This window comes from Etheostoma cragini, chromosome 11 (genome assembly GCF_013103735.1).
Source record: "Etheostoma cragini isolate CJK2018 chromosome 11, CSU_Ecrag_1.0, whole genome shotgun sequence".
In the NCBI taxonomy this organism is placed as follows: domain Eukaryota; kingdom Metazoa; phylum Chordata; class Actinopteri; order Perciformes; family Percidae; genus Etheostoma; species Etheostoma cragini.
Genome location: NC_048417.1, coordinates 16,974,378 through 17,000,511, shown reverse-complemented (window position 1 = coordinate 17,000,511; position 26,134 = coordinate 16,974,378). Strand labels below are relative to the sequence as shown.

Below are 26,134 nucleotides of genomic sequence, written 5' to 3'. Positions count from 1 at the left end.
TTTCTACCTTTCCCTTGCCATAGAGTACATCTCATGGACATTTATACTGACATTTTTATTCTTTTGTTTAGTAATGTTACTTTGTTAATGGTCTTGATTTATCTTTGCTCCTTAAGCCTCTTGAACACAACAGTGTGGTAGTGTGAGGGCAGGTGTTGTTGGTCACACTGGTTGTTATGCTGCCCGCTGGTCCTGAGTCACCAGTAAAAGCTGAATGACTGCACTGTTAAATGTCCAGTAGAGCTGTAGGCTAGCAACAATGCAGTGCTGTCCACAGGCTGAGGCGGCTGACTCTTTCTGGTGATAAGTGTCTCTGTTTGTATGTGTGTACATCAGTATATGTTTGTGTGCATGTCTGCAAGTGTGCGCACCACAGCAGCCAACCATCCTGACAACCACAACAATAGAGGGCTATTCTGTCCGTTGGCTTCAAATTCTAACGGCCTCGGAGGCCAAGCGGCCCCTAGCACACACTGATCCATCAAGTTATGTCTCAGTGAAGCTAATCTTTTTATCTGAGAACAAACAGCATTGTCCTTAAATATGGAGGAATGGATGCAGGCACTCAGTGTTAAGCAATGACCCTTACAGAGTATCTTAAATAGACAAACAAACAAAAAAAGTCAGAGGCCCGACACAATCACAATATTTACTGTGTGAGACGATGTGTATGAACCATGTGTAGTGCGTTTGCATATGAGTATCTGTGTGTGCCTGTTTGTGTCTGCATTTTTAGCTATTCACAAACGTGAATCCATTTCCACTCGCTGCTTGAGCAATGAGTGCGTCCATTTGAGAAAAATGGGAGCATATAAAGGCAAATATGTAGTCTGCCGCCTGGGGAATAATAGGGGGCTAGAGGGATGCAGAGAAGAGAGCGATTGCTTAGTAAATGGTCAAAATTGCAAAAAGGGACATACTGTAGCTTACAGTTTGTATAAAGCAGAGTGGGAAATCCTTTACTTGACCCCCTTCACCCTTCTGAGCTGACTACAGGCTTTACCACGTAATTGAGTTGTAAAGAGAAGGGAAAGGGTGTATCTCCAAACAAGCACCTGGGGGAGAGGGCATGGTTGGATTGAGTAAATAAAAACTGAGAACAAATGTGTCAAAGAGGAAGATGAACCAGAGTTTGAGATGGTTAGAGAAAACCACAAGGGGCTTAGCTGGAAGAATGTTCTTTTCTTTCCTCAGCTGACATCCACCTTCATAGAAACCCACCTCCTTTGTGGCCTCCACCCCTCCATTCTAACCTCTTCACCTTCTTCTCAACCCTAGAGGGCTCACTGTCCACACGAACTAAGGCATTCTAGTCATCTTTTGACCTCTCTTTTTAATTACTTGCAGCAGATCTTGCTCGGGGGAAAAAATAGAAACCAAAAGAGCAAAGGGATATCATGTCTAATGTCCACATTTTCACTGGGTATAGTCTCGAGACACTGGTCTCCATCCATCTAGTGGTGAGATATTATTTTCCAGAGACCAGAGGCATTCTTTTCCGGCACATCAGCCAATGTTGTTACCGTAAACATTCCTCTCACCCTGCAATGAATTCAATTTCGAAAAGAAAGACTGTCAATCTTGTGACACTCTGAACAGTGACAGCAAGTAAGCCCGCTGTCCTCTGCTTTGTCTTATTGACTATAATTGACTGATGGCTATTGAGTGGAGCTGAGGCCCATTAGAGAATTACCTTGCATCTGCCCGGACGGAGCTCTTCAATCAGGAGGGAAATACTGAAACCCAGCACATTCCTCTACAAGCCGGCACAAACAGATTAAGGGCCCTACCTTGCACCAGGCGCAGCGCCCACGTTATTTAAATAGCAAGTGCACCTGCGGCCATCTTTGCGACCGTGGGCGTGCTGGTCTTACAAGGAGGTTTGTTCAGGTGAATTCTTGGCGTTTTGCTATCTTGATGCAGCGGGAAGTGATCATGCCATTGACCAACAAAAACCTGGTCTTAAGTCAATAGTGCATCATTTCATTGTTATTAGTAAAATGTGCCTAGGCTCGTGCACAACGCACACAACATGCTTGTTACACACACACACACACACACACACACTCACACACACAGTTAGGTCACGGCAGTTTCTTGCTATGACGACCAGGCACGCTTACCTCACGCATGAGGCTGTACTAATCTGCAATGGAAAAGGAGGATGGGACACCGCTGCCGAGTCAAGGCAAGTCGAGGTAAGTCGAGCAGGAACCATTAATGGAAAAACGCCATTAGATTGTTAAAATAGGGCCCTAAGGATAGGTAATCAAGCTCTGAATGAAGATGGTCTGATTGGCTTTACTTAAGATGATGTGAGATGTAATTTATTAAACAAGATTAAGATTAAGAGAAACCGCAAGAGCAAGAGCTGGACAATCACAGCAAGAGTTTCAATGTCTAATGCCCTGCATCTCTGTGTCTGTTATCCTCTCTTGCAGGCTGCCTGTTAAATAAACAGAACCCACAGCTAGTGTGTGTATGTGTGTGTGTGTTTAAAATTCTCGTCTTAAGATAAATTCGACAAATGTAATTTCTAAATAAACAGGGGTTACAACTAATTATCGGTTAATCTGCCAATTTTTTTCTCAATGCATCATAAACTCGTAAAGGCCAAAGTGATGTCTTCAAACAGCTTGACCGACTGAAATCTCAATATACATTTTGAATTCATATATCAGGCATTAAGAAACATCTAAATAGATAATGCTATGCTGACTAGCGCAATTCAAATTGTGTCCATAATGGCCACTGCTATTCAATCGTAAAAAATTCCTGATTACCTTGAAATAAAAATCCCACGCCCACCCTCTCTTCCTAAGTGACAGCCAGCCAGAGAGGTGGTCCCACCCACCCTTAATGTCAGTTCCTGCGCCAGGCTGACCAACAATGTGCCAACACTGCTGCTAAGCCAGCAACCACGCCGTCTGCCTTTCAGCCACAGAAAACCACATCTAAATCCGACGCAGGGCAGCATTTGCTCTCCAGACTTGTGAGATGCCTCCAACAAAAGCAGATGTAGCCAGCTGTCATTTAGCATTAGCTCTCCAGCATAAAAATGTTAGTTTTACGCATTTAGATTAGACATTTCTTGACAGTCACTGAAATGTCATCTTTTCTAATGCATATATTTGCAGTTGATAGTTTATGTAAGGACCAGACGAGACCCAGGTGTGTGAAGTCAACTTTATGCATTAATTCCTCCAGCCCAGAGGAAATGTGAATATAGCTCTGCTGCTCACAACTTCTTCCTTACTTACAGTAGGCTATGTCCTACAGACGCAGAAAATGTACCAGTTATTGCTAAGAAAAACAAGCAGAGATATGAATAAGAGGCAAAGAGAGGGATAGATTGAGAAAAAGCAGATCCCCACCACAGATTCAACCACATGTCACACTTATTTATCTGTCTACATGACAAAAAACACTAACCAAGCTGCACGAAAAGTATGGTTAAAGTACAGTGTGCTATGACTACATCAGACCCCTATTAAATAGTTTTTACACACAGAGACAGAGGCAGAATAACTCACATGTAGAAGCCAGGGAAGCAAGCGGAGCAACAATGAGACGTCAGATCTTCAGCAGAGAGAGAGATAGAGAGAGAGAGAGAGAGATGCACGGACCGATGAAGGTTAGAAGAAGAGGCCAACGACTGAATGCAGGCGTCAGATCAGCGGAGGCTAACCAGCAGAAAGTCTAACATGCAGACTTCAAGACGTCCTGCTGTCATTAAATCAGGCCCTTCAGCATCCTTTGTTTCCTTTCATAGTGAGAGCAGGAGAATGAACGAACCCCATCTCCCTCACTCTACCTTCCAATCACTCCCCTCCCTCTCTTGCCCTCTCTCAAAACCCATGCTCCCAACTCCCCCCCATTCCATCGACTGCCCCCTGATACCCCCTCCTTCTCCCGCTTCCTCCCTCTCTCTCTCACTCACTCACTCTTTCCATCCCTCTCTCCTCCAAGCTTCACACAAAGGCAAACTAGGCTGCAGGATTAGGGTGTCAATGCAGACCCCTGCCCCCACCTTCCCACATACCAATCTCAAACACGCACAAACGTGCATAAACGCGTGCACACACACACACACACACACACACACACACAGTAAAAGAACTATAGAAGAAGATTCGTTAGCCTGTTACAACACATTTATTCAGGTCAAGTTACGGTGCATGCAAACCTTGTTTCACTGTAAAGAAGCTTGAGCCTGTATTTTAGAGTGACGCAAAAGCTACAGTGAGAGAAGATTGGGCTTACTAGGATGATGAGTTTTGTTGTGGATGAGGAGACTCCCCTGTGTTTAAACTGGTTGGAGATGGAATATTAGAGCACTCCCTAGGCTTATCACCCAAGTGTGAGATCATTACTGTTTCAATTCAGAAATTAGGGACCTATTTACCCTATGGCAGTAAATTTCAATGAATATCTGCATATGATTAGGTTTAATTATTGCTTGCTGAGACACACAAACACACACACACACACACACACACACACACACACACACTCTCTAGTGGACCTGCACAAAGACTCCAGCAAATGCCCACAAACAATAGATCATCTTCTCTGTTTTCCAAAGACAGAGGTGAACTACATGTCGCCGTGGATAGTGGGTCAGTCACCTTCTGCATGTAGGCTTGTACTCACATGATAACAGGCTATTTACATGTTAAACACCACTGGATAAAAGGAAAAATCCTGTACAATCAATTGAATTTCAATAAAAAAGCCCCTGAGATACTTTTGGAACTTTAAATTAAAGATGTAATAATTAGTTGGTCAACTGAGTAGTTGAGCAACTAGTTTAATAATCAATTAATCAGCTTTCAGCTTCTCAAATGTGAGAATTTGATGTTTTTCTTATATATCAAAGTTTAAATTTACCAACATAAATCAATCAAGAAAACTCTCAGCAGATTACTTAATAATGAAAATGATTGTTGCAACCCTAATTATAGTGATTTTGTTTTTACTTGTACATTTGATCACATTTCAACAGTGTAAAAAGGAACATGAGGGATAGAATGAGGTCAGCAAACTTCAGACAGATACACAGGTACAGTTTATTACGCAGGGATGTACGCTTTATGATATTTTTATTCAACTCAGTGGATGGTTTAGTACACTATAGTTTGACTATCACTTAGTGTGACAATAGATTTATTCTTTTGTACAGCTAGTCATACTGATGCACGTCTAGGATCATTTATGCAACACACATCCAACTGGAAGGTAAAAGACAGAGGGACAAGACAAAAAAGCTTGACACTGAGAGCCAGCTGTAGAAACAGACCAGGGAGGGTTGCAACTGGAGGGGCTTTAGAAACAGAAGGGGGATGAGAAAAGAAAAGAGCGAGGAGGAAAAAAGGATAAGGAATAAAGGAGGATATGATTAAAAGGTAATGACTTCCTCTTCCTTTCACTAGACACACAGACACATGGTGACACACACACACACATACACACACACACACACACACATCTCTGATCCTAAAGCGCATGGGCGTCTCTCTGTCTCCATCCATCAACTGCGCCAATCATACCGCCGTATCGCTTTTAATTAAGTAGTGCCAACGAATTAGGAGACTGAACGAACTCTCCATTACCACTTTGCTAATACATAACCCCCTCATCACATATGCACACACACAGAGCTCAAAATCCCCCTCCATCCCCAAGGCTCTGTATGGCTGGTATGCAGACCGACAGCGTGAATACTAAGACATTAGATGCAGCGCTGCCTTACTTAGGAGGCCCTGCAGCTGTGCACTGATTAGGAAAGCAGACAAGAGGGGGGAGCCATAATTAACAGTAACAAATAAACACTGATACTGTACGCACAGTAATAAAAGGAAAAGACACGCTCCCACACACACACACACACACACACACACACACACACACACACACACACACACACACACACACACACACACACACACACACACACACACACACACACACACACACACACACACACACACACACACACGCTCTCACAAAGAGATGCCGATCAACTCAAGAGCAAATGCTAAAGCAGATGAGGGATGAGGCCATTGCCCACACATGAACACAGATACACCAATTTGGACTTGGTTTTAGGATAAGGTTTCTTGGGTTTAGAATACGTTTAAGGTAAGGTTTGGGGTTAAGTATGATGGATAAGGTTAGGATAATGGACCAGGGAATGCATTGTGTCAATGGATATCTTTATAAATATCTAAGTCATGTGCGTGTGTGTGTGACTGAGTGTGAGAAAGAGACAATGAGAGAGAGAACTGGCTGCGGTCCAAACTGAGCTGCACGGTAACTTAGCGATGTGCACCTATTCTGTCTCTCAGCCAGAGTTGCATGATGTGAAAACACCTACATGGACAGCAGCAGAAACTGTGTGCCAGTGTGTTGTCCAACCACATACCCCAATCCGTTAGTGATTCTGTTCATATACTGTATGTCTCAATGAAACCACCCAGACCAATGACAATGAAAAGCGCTAATGCAGAAAACCTCATGCCTAATCTGTAATACTGTTGACCTCATCAGATACACATTGTATGGAGTGTAATGTATTTTGTCTTTTGAGAGAACTGTGATGTAAACTGCTTATTTCAAAACTAGACTCCCCCTCATTGTCTGGGTCCTTTTATGTTCCCTATGTGTTGGGGTGTGTGTCTCTACAGAGTATGTGTGATTTGAGGAGCAAGACATCTGTGTGACAGGCGTGACCAGTGTGGGAGCCTCAGAGGAAAGACTGCCATGAAACACAAGAATCTGTTTCCAGCCAACAAACATATCCTGCCTCCAGCTACACTGTAATGGACTAACTACTGTATTTTACATATTTACGAGTGCTTACCTCACTATAATCCCTGACGGTTTAGTTATTTGATGGCATGCATATAAATCAACTCTGCTGGTTGTGACAGCTTTGTTGCTGGTTGACTGTTTAGCTGCAGAAAACCATGTGTGCTACTGTCATTTGGCCAAACCATGGTGTAGTTACAGAGTGAGCAGAGCTGTAGTGAGCACAAAATCAAGACTACTAGCAGCTAATGAATAGCTCAGTCTAAAACTGGAGCACCATTCAACTTGTCCTCATTCATAAACTGATATGTTGTGTGTGTGTGTGTGTGTGTGTGTGTGTGTGTGTGTGCGTGTTCAGCAACCTTCACACCCCCCGAACCCCCCCCCCCATTCAGGGCATTACAGCTCTATTCTCAAACTCAAGTATCTAATTTGTTGGAATTCAAAAAGAGTCTAAAACACAGAAAAGCCTACATTAATGAAAAATCTTGTGCCATTTTCCAGACATTATTCAACGTGCTTAGCCACAAATGTTGCATGCAATCTGACTGTATTACATTCCTCAGGGGATCTGTTAAGTAACCTGAACAATAAAAGTAATGTTTTTACAGACCAAGGCTTTGATAAAATAGGGATGAAAAGTACACTTTTTTGCTAAATTTTTTGCATAAGAAAAAGCTGAATGCCAGCGTGATCATCATAACTTCCTATGTGTTCTCTATATAAAACCATACAGACATAAAATATCAAACGTCTACTGCCCTTATGAAGAACTACTGACTATGGCTATCACCTACTTGGCAGAGGCAGCTTCCAGCACTTCCAGCAGAAACCTTGCGTCCCTGGTGTTTGACATATGAGCAGAGTGGTGACCCATCTGAAGCTCCCAGCTCTGTCGGATCTGCTTACTTCTCTGTACGGTCTCAGAGGACGTGGAGAGATTTATTGTCTCCTTCTTTGCCTGGTTATTACCATATGAATGACCATGTTTTCACTGGCCTGACACAGACTTAGCCATTAAGCTCCTTGCATATATACTGTCACACTCTCTCTCTCAAACACACACACACACACACACACACACTATATAGGGATGGGAGAGAGCTGCTTGCATGAAAACACAAAACAGCCAAACCTCTACACATGGGCACCATGGCAATCCAATTAAAGGATGCACACACAGATACACTCTGTGGTAGTAGAGATGCAGGCTATCGCCCCCAACTGTGCGTTGCATGTATCCATATCTATATGTCAGCAGCCAGGGCTAACTAGCTCTGCTCCAAGGTTACAAGCCATGAGATTCATGAGAGGGTCTTGGAGGGGAACCCAGCACCAGTGTGTGATTACATGAAAGTATGTGTGTGTGCCTGTATTTATCCTTTTCAACACAAAACATACCATAGGTCCATTATTTCTTGTCATCGCTACTACAGTCTTAGGGGGTGGCAGTAGCTCAGTCTGTAGGGAGTTGGGTTAGGAACCGGAGGGTCACTTGTTCAAGTCCCCATATGGACCAAAAAGTACGGAGTGTGGATTGGTGGCTGGAGAGATGCCACTTCACCTCCTGGGCACTGCCAGGTGCGGTTGAGCAAGGCACCGTACCCCCTAACCGCTCAGGGTGCTGGTTCAGCTGGCAGCCCACTCACTCTGACATCTCTCCATTAGTGCATGTATAGGTCCTGAGCATGTGCGTATGTGTAGGACTGTGATTAAAATTAACGTGAAATTGTATGTTTCCAAATATACACAGCTCTTTACAGAGAGCGACGCAGGGCTATCCAGGTGGGATAAGATTGGCACAGCATCAGTACCGGTGGTTTCCCTTCTCTTCATCACAAACTACATGCAGCAAAGGGCCGCGGGTCGGATTCAAACCCTGGCCACTGCCAAGGACTCAGCCTACACCGGGCACACACTCCACTGGGTGAACTAGAGGTCGCCCCCAGAGGGAAATTAAAGCAGCCACTTGTTTTTAGAATCCAAGCTACAGAATCTTTAAAAACGCTGTGTCATTACATATGCTCCCAGAGGAAGATGTACCTGTGTGAATGTGAACATATAGGCATACTTACACACTTTACAGCACTCTATACACTTGTATTTATCTATATCTTTATCACATTTTTATCCCACTAAATGTCCTTTTTCTTGTGTTTTAATGTTGGAATGCATCACAAGGAATTCCGTTGCATTGTATTCCTATGTAATGACTATAAAGGCTTTCTGATTCTGATTTCTAGCTCATGTATGCATGTGATTGCTCATCTATAATTCATTAGTGTGGTACTTTTACTTTCCCTGACACACAACCGGCTAAACTATGCTCCTCTGGCTGAGACCAAGCAATTAAGTGGAGCAGTGATAGCGCTCTCAAGGCCTGACTTAAGCCTTTTAAATTTAACACCATAACTCTACAGTGCCCCAGCCCTTGTTAACAAGACCGGGGCTGGCTGGAACATCTGGTTGCCCTCAGACAAGATATTTATTACTGGAGAATAAGAACACAACTTGCTGTACACATACTAACAGCCAGCAGAGTTGTGTTTAGTAACAACAGCAGATTTAGTTTTTTGTAACAATTTTACATCCGTATTAATTATTATTATTGTTATTATTATTATTTACATCTCTTGGACTATCTTAGAAAGGAAGGAATGAAAGTGTTTGTGTGTGTGTGTGTGTGTGTGTATATGACACCAATGGCAAAATATGTTTTTAACTTGGATTTACACTCACAATAACACACACACACACTGAGAAGTACATTAACGAGAGCAGAGGTAGCATGAGGAGACAGTCTAGCTGGAGCACATGTGCAGATCCTCCCATTTTAATGAGTCCATTAGTCAGCGGAACAGCAACAACAACTGCTGCTGCTACCACTCACACTCTCATACACACACACACACACACACACACACACACACACACACACACACACACACACACACACACACACACACAAAAGGAGTGCTCTGCGCCTGAGCTACAATCAGACCCACGTCAACTACACATATTGGGCTGTGATAAATTGATACTCCACACAACCGGTTAGCAGTGGGAATAGCACTCCTGTCAAACAGGCTTATCGTATTGCACGATAGCATTTCGCCCAACCCCAACGGAGTGAACGCCAGCAGTAAAATAGTGGTGGGCTGTTGTCTAATCTGCCCAACAGAGGGTGCTAGAGCTACGTGTAGCCTGAAGGCTCCCACACCATGACTTCTCTGACCCACTCGTCCTTCATCTCATCTAGACTTATACTATATCTGAGCACCAGCAGCTTGCACACAGAGCCTGATGCTGTCATTTATGGATTGACAGATTGAGCTAAAAACCCTGGCTTCACAGCGTGTGTATGCATGAGAAGTGACAGTGCCCAGCCATCACAGTGGTTGTGTATGCGTTTTCTAATGAGTGTTCTCTTAATGAGGCTGAGCTCTGTGTGATTAGCAATCCTCAACAAAGACCAAGCTGTAAAATAAAAACAACCACTTTACCTAAGCAGCACAAGCAAAGAGCTATTCTTACATAAACTATCAAGCCTTGACCAGTCCAGGCAAGTAGTGCCTCTCGTTTTTCCATATGGGCTTATGTTTACATCAGTGTGTACGAGTGCTAAAATGATAATCTCTATTACTTTTTGAGATTTAATCTATGGGTTATCTGCTGTAGGCAGATAGCTCCGTTAAAGCTGTGCAAGCCTATAATTACAAAACATGCTAAGACTTTTTTTTATTCTCTATTTTTTAGTTAGAGCAATAGTTCATGAGAACAATAGTTATGAAAAAATGCAATGTTGAGAAATCATTACAATAATCCTAGATGTGCACCTAAATCACAAACTAATTGTTTGTTCCTTGGCCTGTTTTTGTTCAACATCTGTCAACAAGTTTATTTGTTTTATTTTAACATGCTCCTAACAAAGTGACAAGCAGACTAATATAACAGAGGTGATACATGTGACAGTATTGGGAATATGCCACTATTCTATGAACATTACTGCAGTTGTGAATCGTTGATTAAGATCACTGACTAAGTATATAGAGTGTACTCCAAGTATTTTCCATTAGGGACTATATGAGCCCAGCATTGATTGTTACACTAAAACAATAGACCTTTGAACGCAGTAACAGCTACAGATCTTGAAGGCAGTTAACAAATAAGCCATGTCTTTTCATGCACAACGAGAGTGCTGAGAATGCAGATGTGGGCTATTGCAGAGAGAGGTGGGAGATGGGGGGGAGAGGGTGGGTAGAGGGAGGGAAGGAGGCTTGAGAGGTCTGGAGAGGGAGGTAGTGAGAGAAAGGTAGTGAGCTGTCTATCCATATGTGACGGCATCAGGCTCTGTGTGCAAGCTGCTGGTGCTCATATATAGAATAGGTCACAGAGCACAGTGAAGAGAATGATGTCAGCCTGTAACATTCCCTCAAAGGGATTCACAAAGGTAATGTAAGTGCACTGCTCCCTTCAGGCTGAAATACTTACTCTGTCCAGAGTCCTTCTGCTCTCGACAGAAGGTCAACACATACTGAAAAGAGACACAAGCAGAGGGTGTGTGTGTGTGTGTGTGTGTGTGTGTGTGTGTGTGTGTGTGTGTGTGTGTGTGTGTGTGTGTGTTGGCCTACCTCTGTTAATGTACATGAATGGCTCTGCAAATGTTTGTGTGTCTTTTGGTCATGTAGCACAATCTGCCCTAACCCTAACTGGATACAGGTACTAACTTCAATTCACCAGTATGACTATGTAGAAGAATACTGATATCAGATGAACTAGTCTACATACTGCTCTCTATTAAAAATGTTATTGTAAAATAATTGAATACCAAAAAATTGTAAAAGCAGGCCATTTTAACTTCAAAACTGTCCTTTGCTGCACTTGTTTGAAGCATGACAGTTTAGCAGGAAATTTGATAACAGAGACATGTGATTGTCAGGACCCATAGTTAGGCCTGCTATGCAATGCCAACTAAAGGGAGATATTATGTGGTACAGTGTTACCCGTTTTGTATATATTTTGTGCTTTAACAAGTGGCTTCGTGCCATTTCCAGGAAAATAGGAAGCTCTTCTAAAAATAGTTGTAAAGATGGAAATTTAGAAACAGAAAAATGATATGTTGGTCATTCCGGATCATAGCCTTGTTGTTAGTTCTCAAACAATTTTCCTTCCGTCCTCACGCAGCCCAACAATGCCTTGTATACATTTCACCACAATTGGTCAATACATTCCACTAAGTATGACATAATTCCTTATATGGGTTGTTACTTTTTCCACACTCAGATAAGATGCAGTGTGTGTTTCCACACTGCTCTGGATCCTCCCCTGAGTGTACCTGGTCTTGGAATGAACGAGCCCGCATGCGCGCCTGGGCAAAGGACTGCTACGAGATGGGGAGACATGCCTTTGATGTCGTTGGGCTGGTGGGATTCACAAAAAGAGAGAGGGTGAAAAAAAAAAGGAGGATACGAGCAGGAAAGGGTAGAGGTGCTGTGAGATAGAGGACGAAAAAGAGAGAGAATATGTGAAAGATAATGATTGAACAATAGAAAGATAAGACAGAATACAAATAAAGGAAGAGAAGGAGTTAGACAGGAAAAAGAGGACGGGCATGCGCTTTGAAGTTAGAAGCTGAGCAGAGACCTGCCTCCCCAGAGTAACGCCCGGGGGTCGGTGTGTGTGTGTGTGTGTGTGTGTGTGTGTGTGTGTGTGTGTGTGTGTGTATGAGTGGGGGGTTGCTGCAATCGTAAATTCTAGATGGTTACAGAAAAGGGAAGGGCAATGAATCACGATGAGCTGGATAAGAGCTATATTGGACTTTCAGTCTCCATATTTCTGTTTATCTCTGTGCTACATGTTTTATCCGTCAAAAGACATAAAACATGGGAGCAGGGTCGAAAACTTGAACAACTGTCTTCTTTGGTGTCTTTGCTGCTACTCACTTGCTTGACTGTCTACATTAAGACTGCTTTCTCTTTGCTGTTTTGTCCTTACAGAATTTGGCAGCATGGGAGCCTGATTCAGCCAGGCCAGCAGTGGTGATTTAAAAAAAAGCCCTTTAGCAGCACTAGTCCAGAGCGCTGCTGTTCAAGATTGTCTGTCCCAAGCTAAGGTCACCATGGTGACAGCAGCAGTGCTCTCCAGGGTCATCTGACGCAGGGAGTGAATGTACTGAATTTATTGTTCCACTTTCACTGAGATAACAACATTTTCACCTTTTGCATGCTGTAGATTTAAACAACTGTGCATCACTGAACTCCAAAACAATTATGTCTCGGAAAGTAAAGAAAACTATCCATAAAACTCTTAGAAAGTTGAGAAATGTGACTATAGGAGAATTAGGAAGTGCTTTATCCTTTTACAAAAGGACATAAAATGAAAATAAAAAGACACGGGTCAAGCCCTTAAAGATAGGGTGATGGAAAATGACGTGGCATGAGAGGGAGAACAGGGAAAGAAAGAGCATTTTATAGGATAGAGACACCACTTTATCTTTCCTTCACACTCCTCCAGGTCCAGGCACTTCCGGTTCCATTGTGCTGGCTGTATGTACAGGAAGTGGGCTCTTTGTTTCCTCTCCCCTTCCTGTTGGTGTCAAGCACACTGACAAGAGGAATGTATGTGGATATGGGAGGGAGGAACACACGCTGTGTTTGCAAGGAACCAGGAAGGAGCTCCTGGCAGAGACCTTTGCACTTTAAAACATCCACAGGCACACAGCAGTAGAATGGAGGGCTCTACTTCAAACGCAAAGAGAACATGACACCAACAAACACAAAGAGGGTTGTTCAGTAGATTTGCAGATGGGGTGATACCAGATAACTAACATATAGACGTTTAGCGCAGGCACACAGGCAGACAGCCACATGACAAACATTAAAGCTAGTCAGATTAGACACCTGAGCCTTGCTGATTTATTTGATCACTTTCATGATTCATCGGGGAATGGACTAAATTGTCAATGGTAGCCTCTCAGCTACAACATATGTCATGTCAGTCAACTCTATATCCAACTCTTTATTTATTCACGCCTACACAATTGCCTCTGGAAACGTGGAGCACTTTTTGGCTTAAAATATCCCGTCTATCCTCCTCTTAATCTACCCTGCATGGCTGATAGCCAAGAAAAGGGGGAATTCATCACAACAACGCTTCATCAAAAACATTAATAGCTAAGACTGTGGCTCCAAATCTTTCAGTATGTTATTGCAGACACAGAAACAACATGGTGTGGTGCTCAGCTCAAAGAAGAAACCTACTTCTCTCTTCACTGAGGGTAAACAAGGTTGGCAATAGATCCTGTTAATAAGCCATGGAGATCACTCAGTAGTCTGTCATATAAGCTCCTAGTCAGTTTCAAATCTCCTGACATCACGTTTAAAACGATGTTATAAATGGAAAACACTCAACTCGGCTCAGAGTCTGGCACCTACCCTGTGGTTTTTAAAGAATCCGTTGGATTTCAGTGTAATTTTACACTTCAACACATCATTTACACACATTTTTGCACAGGGCTGTGAAAATGAAATCTGTAAATCTGTCGGCAAAGTGAGAACTTGTTCAAACCAACAGGCATGTCAAATTTGTCGTACCTTTATTTACAACATGCTTTATTTGCTATATTATCTTAATTGTGATCTACTTTTCTATTCATTCTTGTTGTGCTATTTGTTGTATTCTGATACATGCTCCTATTCACCACTGCAATGCTACACTTTTCACTTGGAAATTTAGAAATATGCTCCACACTCAACTGTGTGGAGTGCGCCCTAGAAATCTGTCACAGTTTTGGTTTTGCAAGTCACATTCAAATTTGCATTGGATTTGTATGACAAATCAGTACAGCCCCTTTTTAAATGACAGAAAGAAGAGCAAAGAGAGAGTGGTAGCATGGTCACATGCTACCACCAAAACCCAGAGAAACTAGTTCCAGGTAGACAGGTCAGAGAAGAAAGAAACGGAGAGATGAGGACAACAAGGGAAAAGAGCAGAGAGGCAGACGTGAGAGCAGATGTCGGAGAGATTTTTTATCACGTCTTAAACAAATCAAGCTTGAGACTTAAACCAATGTCCCATTTAAATTAGACATGTCTCAGCCAACAAAACATTTCCAATACCAGAAAGGGTAATTACAGTAGAAGTGATCATCACTCATTAGGCCTTGTGTCCATCCCCATCCCAAAACTAAATGGTGCAACACGCATCCAGTACTGCTATGTCCTTCCTTTAAGAAAACAGAACCAGATGAACCACCCTTCCACTGACAGGCTTTGCTCAATGTTGCTGTCACTTCAAGCGCTCCTTCCCTTAGAGTGTCTACTTTTGTGTTTTTGATTTTCAGATCAAGCACTGATCTGGTGGGGGGATGACCCTGTGTATGTTTCTCTGTGTGTGTGTGTGTGTGTGTGTGTGTGTGTGTGTGTGTGTGTGTGTGTGTGTGTGTGTGTGTGTGTGTTGTGACCTGAGGCACAAACCTGGATCTGTAGATTAGGCTACAAAGAAGACAGCTGGGCCCTTGACTTCTGGCCATCTCAGCTGTTCATGGACGTTTAATGGAGTGATAATAATGAAAACTAATCTGAGTGTGTGATGGGAGGTCAAGAGACCCTGATTGACTCAGGGTCAATGCAGGAAAAGAAGAAAGGGAGAGAGCATGTGTGTATGGGACCTCAAAAACATCACTAACAATAGCACACCAGGGAAAGGAAATTGATTTGTAACAGATGTGGATCAATTTCTCTTGCAGCAGCACAGAAGACGACAGACGATTAAGATTATTTTACAAAAAAAGTGACCAAGAAAAGAAGAGGGCGATAAGGGAAGTGGAAATTCAACACACTCGAGAGTGGTAGTTGTACAGTATCTGTCTGCTCTTTGATGGTGTGAGAGTCTTTTCCCACGAGGGCAATCCCCTCTGACAGGACTGGCATGGAAAACAAACAACTGTATTGCCTTTCGTCATTACCTCTCCCTGTGAGCTCATTTCCTTCTCTCTTTCATTGTCTCCCTCTCTCTCCTCCTCTTATTATCACCTGACCTCTGTTTCTAAACGTTGAGAAACAGAAAATATCTAAAAACAATTTTGATTTGTTAACAGCTTAGTGTGAGAGTTCTACACAATCACAACTATTTTTAACTAAAGCCAGAAATTCTATATGTAATCTTTTTTTAACTTTCAGCTATATTTGACTATAAACATCACAGCACACAAGTTGTTCTGGGCAGCCCTGGTTGGAAATCTATCGTCTCTATGGGTGGACGGAGCAGGAAGTAAGAGTTAATCAGCCGTTGCTAAAAACAGGAAATCCTCCCATTTCCCAGCTGCCACCTGTCACTCAACCTGACACCTGCCCCACCGGCTATGTCTCTTTATCTTTCTCTCACATACACACAGACACAGACACAGACACACAGACACAGACACAGAAACACACACACACACACACACACACACACAGAAACAGACACACACACACACACACACACTTACTTACTTATCTTCCCAAATGACAACATTAATGCTTGCTTATTCTAAACACATGTTGGGAAGTGTAAGTAAACCAGGTAATACACGTGTACACACAGGTAAACCCAAATGTCTGTTTGCACGTGCTGTTTACTGGGTGACACCTTAAGATAACACGCAGACAAAGATATAGACACAACCTCCTGGTTAAGGAACTGCAAGACCACACACAGTGCACAAACACACAAGCAGCAGTAAATATACACATCCATTCCAAAAGAAATGTAGCTTTTGTGTTTCTTTTGTGTAAATTACTATACAACTGATTGAGACATTTGGTCATGATATTGCAAGAAGCAATAATAAATGGACCGCAGATGGGAGCATACAGAGAATAGAGTAAAGAGTAAAATATAGGTAATTTAGCAAAGTCTTAGAGAACATAACAAATATTTGTCCATCACTTGTAATGGTTAATAAATAGCTCATCTCTTATATCTGTCTTTTAACGAAGAGGACAATCCCCTTCCCCTTCTTTCCCCCAAGGCCACATCTGCACAGAACTTGACACTAATGGCAGACAACACTAAACACTAAATCACACACACACAGTATTATACAACCCCCACCTCGTAGTTAACTCCTACTCCACCACCCCCATCCGTTGACTCCTGATATCAATGTAGGTTGTGTTTGTTTTTGTGAACCTGTGAACTCAGCTGTGTGTTTGTACATGCAGCCACATGCATGCTTTAATGTAAAGACATGAACATGCACAGAATAATTGCTCTGCTCTCACACATGTGCTCAATAAATGCCATTACACAGAAATGAGTGCACACACCCACACTATAAATACTCATTTGACATACAATAGCTTAATCCTAACTCTTAATCCACCCAGATTCTCATGATACGCAGACACGACCTCAATAGTGTGCAGTTTACCTCAGATCCCTATTAAAACCTGACTTTTTGCCACTCAGCTGGTATTATCTCCTTTCTAGCACACGGCCAGGTCTAATGAGTGACACGTATAACACAGATCTATTGTGCTCTCTGACTCAGGACACGGTCTAGCAGCTTCACTATCAAACTTGATTATTTCACCTGTCTGTATGGGTTGTTTAATAAAGGTGTGCGAGCAAAAAAGGACACATTTCACAGAAATCCACAAAGATCCCTGTTGAGTAATAACAACAGTTAATAGTAAACCTGGGCCCAAATCTTAAAAACAACCTTGCAGCAGTCTATAAACACAAATGCTGACTCGGGTCATGAAGGTGTTCTGTGTGTCAGCGCCCAGAAATGAGACAGAGATAGAAGAGGAGGCATTACAATAAATCATCAGCTAAACTCTCTGAAGCAGCCTGCGCTTTGGATCACTTCCATATAAGGACCAATGGACTGGTGATGCAGTGATACAGTTGCTCTGCTGAAGGTAAAGAAAAACTGCAGTGCCTTTTGAGTACAACAGGAAGTTTCACTTGTGGTGGACTGGACAGACAGAGCAGAGAGGACAGGGGGAAGGAAGAATGGGGGGTGTGCAAGAAGGTTGAAGGAAACGAGACAGAGGAGAAGTAAGTAAGAATACAAAAAATCAACTTTGAAAAGGAAAAGCAAAAGGAAGTAGGAAAATATACGGTTGCCAGACAGATGAGGGGAGGTGGGAGGGGACAGAAAAGTAAACGACAAGAAGAATGACAGCACAGTTACACTGGCAGGAGACGCAGCAAACTTAGCCTCCAACAGGAAACAAGGGACAGAAGTCATGGCCAGTGTACCCCTATCAGCTCAGACAACACACACTTGACTGCACGTGCACACCAGACCCACAAAAAAGAAAGTAACTGACATGGATAACACTCTTGTTTACATCACAAAACAAAGATGGTGCTTTGCTGTTCTAGCTGTCCCAAACGGACATTTGGATTTCAGAGTAAAAGCACCTGCATGATTAGAAAACTGAGAGTAGTGAAAACTGCTCATTATTTAACTCTCATGAGTACATGAGTATTGAGTTTATGTTCAAAGCTAAGCTAGTTCATAGTTTTTTGACCTTGAAAACAGCAATTGAGAAAAAAAAGGACCAAAAGGTAAATTGTGTTGCTGTTCTGGAGCATTTGATCAAATCACATGATCGAAGAGTCTGGCCACTCTCCATTGATAAGCATTAACTTCCTGGAAGGCAGGTACTCTGTTGAAATTTAAAACTATTAAATCCGTAGGGACTAGGGCCACAACCTCATGGCCAAATGCAAAACTCCGCAAAGATTGTTCTTGCTGGAGCTCTAACTTCTGGATATTTGGCAGCATTGCCACAACGGCCCAAATGGCTTCGCTCACATCTTTCTCTCCCGCCATTACGGAACTCACCAAAGGTTACAGAGCCTCCACATTATCGTTCTCAGCCACTCCCTCTGTTCGCTGATTGGACCACCAAAGATATGGTCGAAGAAAACCCAAGAATATACGGTAAACCCAGACCAAGAACTGAAGGAAATGAAAATTGAGCGGAAGTACGTGGGAGGGCGGAGCCATATTAATCTTCACCAGCAGATGGAGTTTTTTTATTTCTGTTTTCATGATACAGAATGAACTTTGAAAAAAAACACACACGCACACACACACACTTTTAGGAGAAGTCCTAAAAGTGCTCAGAAAGACGTAAATTAGAAAACCTGCAATTCGAGTGGATAGCTCATGTGAAAGCTTCAGAACAGCTACTAAATGCATCTTGTGCTGAGAGTGTTTTCTCAAATGAGCATTGAGGTCAGTCTGGCCGTCATAATGTTAGCTGCAACCCTTGAGATCCTTTCATTAGATCTCTATCAAACACTTCTGTTGGAGCAAAGCAGATTGCCCATCCACAAATCTTTAGCTGTTGAACTGTTTAAGGTCCAGTTGCTGGCTAAATGCTGCTTAGTGTTAAAGTCGTTAACCTTTGTATAAGAGTTTCCACGTATGCACATATGGAGCTCTACTGTTTTTATGCTGGCCTTTTAAATTTAATTTCCCAAAGGATGAACAACTGAATCATATTTTCTGACCTCAGACACAGATGGCTCCTTTCCTTCTTTCATTAACTGTAGGCAACAAATAATTCAATGTGACCATGTATGGTAAGAAGGGTTCCACACAAAAAAGTAAAAATAAAAGGCTACATCATTGGATAGGTTTGCAAATCAGTCATCTGGTTGCCATACCAGTTGGTCCTAGGCTGCTAGACAAGATGCTAGCCAAGGTCAGACATATGTTATATGACATCAGAGTAAAGGCAGGCTGGAGACCTGCCATGATGAACTTCACACTATAGAGGGAGGAACACTGGGCTTTTTTTTCTCCTGTCTTCTTGTATTTCTTTCTCTTGCCATCAGTCTTTATTTCTATCCTTTTTGTCTTTCTCAAATGAGCTCTAAAAAAAAAATGTTTTCCCTTTAGGGAGTTTCATAGCTATGTCTCATCTTTCAGAAGACCAACCTCCATCTCAACCTCCTCTAAGCTACAAGTGAGAAAATGGAAACTGTCTTTTGTTTTGGCTAGGCTATGTGATTTGCAAAATACTATAGGAAAGATATAAAGGAAGACTATGAGAGGCTCTAATACAATCACTGTAGTCCTCTCACGCTCTATCAAGTGGAGGATACAGTAATACCTAATGAAACCACCGTTCCATTAATCTCTCCCACCAGAAATTTAATAACATTAATCCCGAACAGCTTCTCTCCCTATCTCTGTTTCAGCCTCATACACTCACTGATACAGCATGCAATACACAACTGACCAGCTGTAATGAAGCCAGGCTGCCTGCCAGGTGTGGCCTCATCAACCTTTGGTTCATTTAGTAGCGCTGCAAAGCTGCTATTTATCTGCTCATCTAAATGGCCTTCAGTTTAGCAGCTATAAGGGGACTCGGACTAATGCAGAATCCAGCTTGGAGGTATAATAAGCGGTATAGAAAGCCTCCAGAGAAGGCTTTCTATACCACGCTAACATAAGAAGACTCCACTCGAGTTGTGCCAGTTCTCATTTATATTCAACCAGCTAACAGCTAGCCAATGAGAGCCTGGCTATCATCATCCTTTACCCAGTACAACTGTCAAGCTCATGAATAGTAATGAGCTCAGGCAACATTACATCATACAGACCAGCTTTTGCAAATCATTTCTCCGCTTATTTCTTTTCAGTGGCTAGAGCTGACAGAGGAGGTAGCAGTTCATTTTCAAATTCACGACATAACACAAACACATATGGACCAAACATATTTTTTTTAAATGCAAGTAAGAATGGTTTTGTGTGGCAGGGCACCTTTAAAAAGGTCAACATCCGGCCACAACCTCTTTTGACACTGATGGTCCATGACTGGGGACAATTAAATTATTTAAGCGTTTGTATAGAAACACACATGCTCTTAGCCAACTTTCAAAAAGGGAACAGGATCAGTCTGGCACCCAGAAGTCGGAAATACCAGCACGACGGAGAGCCAAGGTTGGATCGCTCAGCTGATGACAAACACTTCCTCCTGAAGTCTGCCTGATAACACTGTTTACGCTTGTTTCCTCATAGCAAACTCCTCATCCAAAAAGACTTTACTGCACTACCAAACACCCCAACTGGCCAAAACCGAATATTTATTAAGACTCAATCGCAGCACAGATGGGGTTCATAGTGCAATACCTCAAAGGGGAGTGGCACTCACTATCAAGATTTAAAGGTTTTAATGATGTGCATAACTTATAGACCCACATTGACAACAATTATTTAGCCCAGAGTCCTGTGCTGTAACAGCTGATTAGCACACATGATTTTTTTTAAAGAGGTGAGCCACTTGCCATGTCATGGAAAATGTTATTGGTATAACAATTCCAGTTAATACCACAAAGTCCACAAAGCCAGACTCCAACAAAACGCAAACCTTATTAAATATACACCTGGGGTCTTGCTTTAGGTCTCAGTTTTCTTTGAAAAACAACCATACATGATATACTCTAACATAACTTGTTACATTTTAGGTAGGAAATCCAGTGCCAGAAAGGAAACAAATGATTTGCTTCATCTGAGAGTCAGTGGAAAACACCCTTTAATGCCTCAACTTTGCTTGACTATTCAATGACAACGACCGAGTAACACCATCATTATAAAAGCGACACTGACTCATTAGATAATCAGAAGGGCCTTGTTACGTTTTGAAGGACAATGGGGGCAGGAGTGCAGAGATTTTTTGTAAGGATGGTGATAACCTCGACACTCCCCTTTTCAGGCAAGCTGCCCAGTTCCTGGAGAGAGAGAGAGAGAGAGAGAGAGAGAGAGAGAGAGAGAGAGAGAGAGTGGGGGGGATGGAGGGAATGTGTGACTGAGGCACTTGCTGACCCGTGACTGTGCTTTGCTTGCAGACGCTAACGCAACACACATTCCAGAAATCACAGAACACACATCATCCACCTTCACATTTGTCTCAGCAGGCACACATATGTACAGTGTGTGTGTGTGTGTGTGTGTGTATATATATATATATATATATATATATATATATATACATATATACATATATATTCCAAAAAAAGCTCACTAGCAGCATGGTTGAAGTAAGAAAGGAAACACGAACAGCTTCTTCCGAGAAAAATGCTTGTCCCAGCTAGGGATGCTTGGCTGCTCAGTCACACATCTCAGCGCTGGAATAAAGCCACTTCTGAAGGCCTTATCTGGAGACAGGAAGCACACAAATGGCCTGAAAGGCCAGAGAATCAGAGTGAAAGTGGTCCCCTGTGACCTGGAGGCTCATTACATTTAGTAGTCAAAAGGTGCTGTGGGACTGAGTGCTGTGTAATAGGACCTAGCTGGCTCAGGATTTTGCCTTACACTTGCATATATTGTGCATTAAATTTGACTAACTAGAGCGAGCGAGGTGACATCTACACTTTCCTCTGATGCTGCATTTATGTCAGATCTACACCACACCACTGTTAATCCATCCATCCATCTGAATATGCATACATCCACTGCAGGGTTGTGAGGGACTGGGATTGATCCCAGAATGCAATGAACAAAAAGTTAAAAGGCTAAACATGTACAATCTGAACAGGTCAAGAAATCAGTCGGCATCAGAATAACCTGTTGGATCCTCTCATCTGTGACTGTGACACTATCACTACTACACCTGCTGTCTGGCTGAGGTAATAACCATCCAGCGGAGAGATTTTTTACTGCCGGATCATTTTACAGAGAGGTGATTTGGAGCAGTGCTTTGATACCATCGTTCTCATCTTCTTTCATTGGGACATTCTGCACCTGTATTGGAAGTGAGACAATTGGCAGGCCGCTCCCACAGCTATCATAGCCTGAAGTCTTGCCTCTATCTAATGTATGTTGATGCAAAATGTACAACAGTGGATGAGTCTTCCAGGACTGTGAGCATTAGTCCTGTAGTATATTACTGCTGCCTGTAAAACAATTTTCTGTGACTTTAGATTCAAAAATAGCCTTTCCTCTAAGGTAATTCTAGGGCGTGTGAATGAATCCAATTCAAATTATTTAGCTAAAGACAGTCCTTGTCATTGATTAGCAATGTTGCCCTGAATGATCTAAAACAACTAGAAATCTCTAAAACAAAAGCTACTACGTCATAAATGGTTGTACAAAATCTCAGAAGACAAAGTCATGTTGTCTCACAAAATACATATCAGCCAAACCTGCTGCAGCACGATGAAAAGATATTCTTGTTCCAACCTTCACACTCTCATCCTTTGTTCTACTTTATCTCTGTCACTCAGCAGCTCTTTATCTTGCCTCTATCCTTTACTTCCACATATGTATGCTTCATGCTCCCTCTCGCAGCCTGCCATCACTCCCTTCTTCACAGTCTCCCATATTCGGTCTCTCCCTTTGCTTCTCCATCCTCCAGTTCCTCAATCAATACCCTCCCCGCAGAAATATCAAGCATTATAGTCAGTGGTCAAACCCCTGGGTTAGCCTCAACGTGAGGAATCTGGCAGGCAGAAAAATTCACCTAGAAAAGATACAGTGGATTTCAGCCTAAGGTGATCTGAGGTTAGCCTCATGCTCTTTAAACTGTGTGAGGTAGAGAAGAAAGAACAGGGATGGACAGCAGACAGGTCATCTCTTCCCCATCTGTGTTGCAGTAACATGTAGTAATGCGCCTCAGAGAAACGCAACATGTCCTGAAGCTGACAAACATGATACTTCAAAGCCTTGGGATGTACTTTCAGAGAAATAACTTATCATGTTGTAGTTAAACAATCCCACAGATGTATGACAGATTACAGGGGTTTACATCATGCGAAAAAACAAAACCAGAATAGCAGCAAACACAGGGGCTTGTTTGCTCATGTCTGTCAAACAGACAACAGCCTCAGGTCCATTTCACCAGCATTCTGAGGTATGCCAGTTCTCATCTCTTCCCCATACATGGGGAAAACAACTAAATAATAAGCCTGTTCTAAAATCATTCTTAAAGCCCTATCGAGGCCCTTTTCCAGCCACGCATTCCACATACGCCCACAATTTAAAGTTAAGCAGCCTTCGGACCAGGTAGCGGCACGACTGCTCACTGTTCTTCCACAACATGTGTAAGATAAGGCAGAGAGAATCAGCCGTGGTGATATTGTTCTTGCTCAGTTACACTAGCCAGCTGATACTGTCTGCCAACTCCACAGTAAACAACATGCAAGAGGTGAACTAGGTTCAGTTCAAACCACAGGAATGATTGTCCTTTCTTGAGGATTTAGTCAAAGGTTTCACTGCAGGAATGCATGAACTTCTGTAACATATTGTTTTAAAATAAACTTCTCCAAAAATGCAATTAGTAAATACCAATCTATTACACCAGACAAAATACCCCATATTTATGGAACCAGTGTTAGATTGCAGAAGGGTGGGGTTTATCATGTTAGCTGATACTTCAAAAACAAGTGGAGCTGATTCCAAGACAAAAACAAACTTTTGTCTTGGCTAAGTCTTCTAATAGCATTTTTCCCTGAGTAATGCATTCAGTGCCTCCACCACTCCTTACAGAAATAAGACTGAGAACAAGAAGAAATGGTCAGTTCCAGAGAGAGACAGACAGGGCAGCCAGCACAGGGTCTGCCTTTTCACTTATCCTCACACACAAGTAAGCCAAGGGCCAAGCCCACAGCCTAACTCAACAAACAGGCTGTGACACGGGGGAAGGAGTATTTGTGTGTGTATTTATGTGAACACATACACATGTGCAAAGCCCCCCGACGGCAAAAAAATACAGAGCGAAACAGAGTCAGGGGTCCCAGATGATCGTTAGCAATAGCCCATGGTCTCTAGCCACTGGCCAGATCCCTTTGCCCAAAAGAGAAAGTGCAGATTGATGGCAGCCGTGCTGAAGTTCTGCAGTAGCCTATCATTTGTCTTCTGTGACCTGCACGGGATCCAGCACTCATCATGATGCAGCCTTGTGACAGTGGGTTAGAGGTCAAAGCCTTGAGGACAACACTGCTGAGGCCTGTAGACCGTTCATCTTCACAGCACTTCATGACAGAGGGTAGTAATGCATTTGTGACATTTTATGCAGATGTCTGGAGTTATTTTTAATGATTTTTATTAGCAGAGCTCTTTGAAGCCTTTAATTGTGCTGTATGCACCGCCAGGAAAAGCTAATAAATGGAAGGTGCATTTGATAAAGCATATTTCCAGTAAGGTTTGTAGGTATAGGTATGTCAGCTCTACTACTGCTGTAATTACCTGGAAAGAATGTATTTTTACTACTCAGCAAAGCTAGATCAATATAGATATGCATCTACTTAAAGCATAGTAATTGCAAACTTGTTTTCAAAAATGCTACATAGGCACACACACATACACACATACACACACACACACACACACACTTACACAAATCTTAGTGCAGACACTGTGACTGTTTCAACTGAGTGAATACACATATAACCCATCCAGTGCTTGTGAATACATAGCTTAATTCTTTGCATTTGTTTTTCCAGATGGTATTTACTGCACCCCGTTAACTATAATCAGAAGTAAGTCATCCCAGAAAAAGATATACTTAAAATAGTTTCCTGTGAGTGGTTCAAGCATTCCCCGCGTTAGTCTATTTGGAGAAGTACGTCTGCTAGAAACAGGTTAAAACAAGCAATATTAATAATTGGTCAATGTTTGTTTTCCTAATGTTTTGACATACTCCAGCTGTTTCTGTGTTAATCCCAGCTTCAGTATTCCTCCCCCTCCTCCCTTTATACTTCTCCTTAAGATAAGGAAAGGAGCTAATCCTTTGGACAGTAAATACAACTCTCTTTATGGATTTGACTTCGAAGGACTGATTTTAACCTTAAAAAAAGCATGAAGTGGACTTGAATTGATTTTTTTTTTGTAAATTTTTCAATCCATTTTTAACAGCGTAGCTTGGTTGACATGAAATTCATTCAAAAATGTTCCACAAAGAGATGTTTACTACTCCTACACAGAAGGCAAACAAAAAAATGAAATGTTTCACGATACACTGACAATATTCAATATTCAAGATGAGGTGCACAAGTTAAGAACCAGCAGCAATTTTCAGATTCAGTTGTAATGTACAGTAAGCGATGTGCATTGACAGCAAGCCTTTGTTTTGTAAATCCTTCCCATTTTAGTCCTATTGATCTTTATCAGATATGGCAGTTGTGTAAAACACTAATTTTCCTCTTACTACTTTGAATGTCTATGATAAAGCGCTATATAAATGTAATGAATTATTCTTATTATTACTCTCCTTTATCTGTATTTGTCCTCAGAGTACTATGATTTAATAGACTGGGTAAACTGCGCCCACTCTGCTTGCGATTTGATTTCGCCCTTCAGCTTAGTCTGGAAACC

General features: G+C 42.2%; 1 protein-coding gene across 13 annotated transcripts in view; it reads right to left on the bottom strand.

The window, feature by feature from the left end:
- Positions 1-26,134, bottom strand: part of dip2a (disco-interacting protein 2 homolog A) — a 74,604-nt gene that overhangs the window by 34,752 nt on the left and 13,718 nt on the right. Inside the window, exon 1 of one of the 13 annotated variants that reach the window (XM_034885540.1) lies at positions 7,674-7,800. The exons of 10 other annotated variants lie outside the window; for them this stretch is intronic. In XM_034885540.1, coding sequence (XP_034741431.1) covers positions 7,674-7,687 — 14 coding nt within the window. In that variant the 5' untranslated portion in view covers positions 7,688-7,800. Of the gene's footprint in view, positions 1-1,693; positions 1,716-3,533; positions 3,801-7,673; positions 7,801-26,134 lie in introns of those variants that run through there. 2 more of the 13 variants (XM_034885539.1, XM_034885537.1) reach the window with 2 other exon arrangements.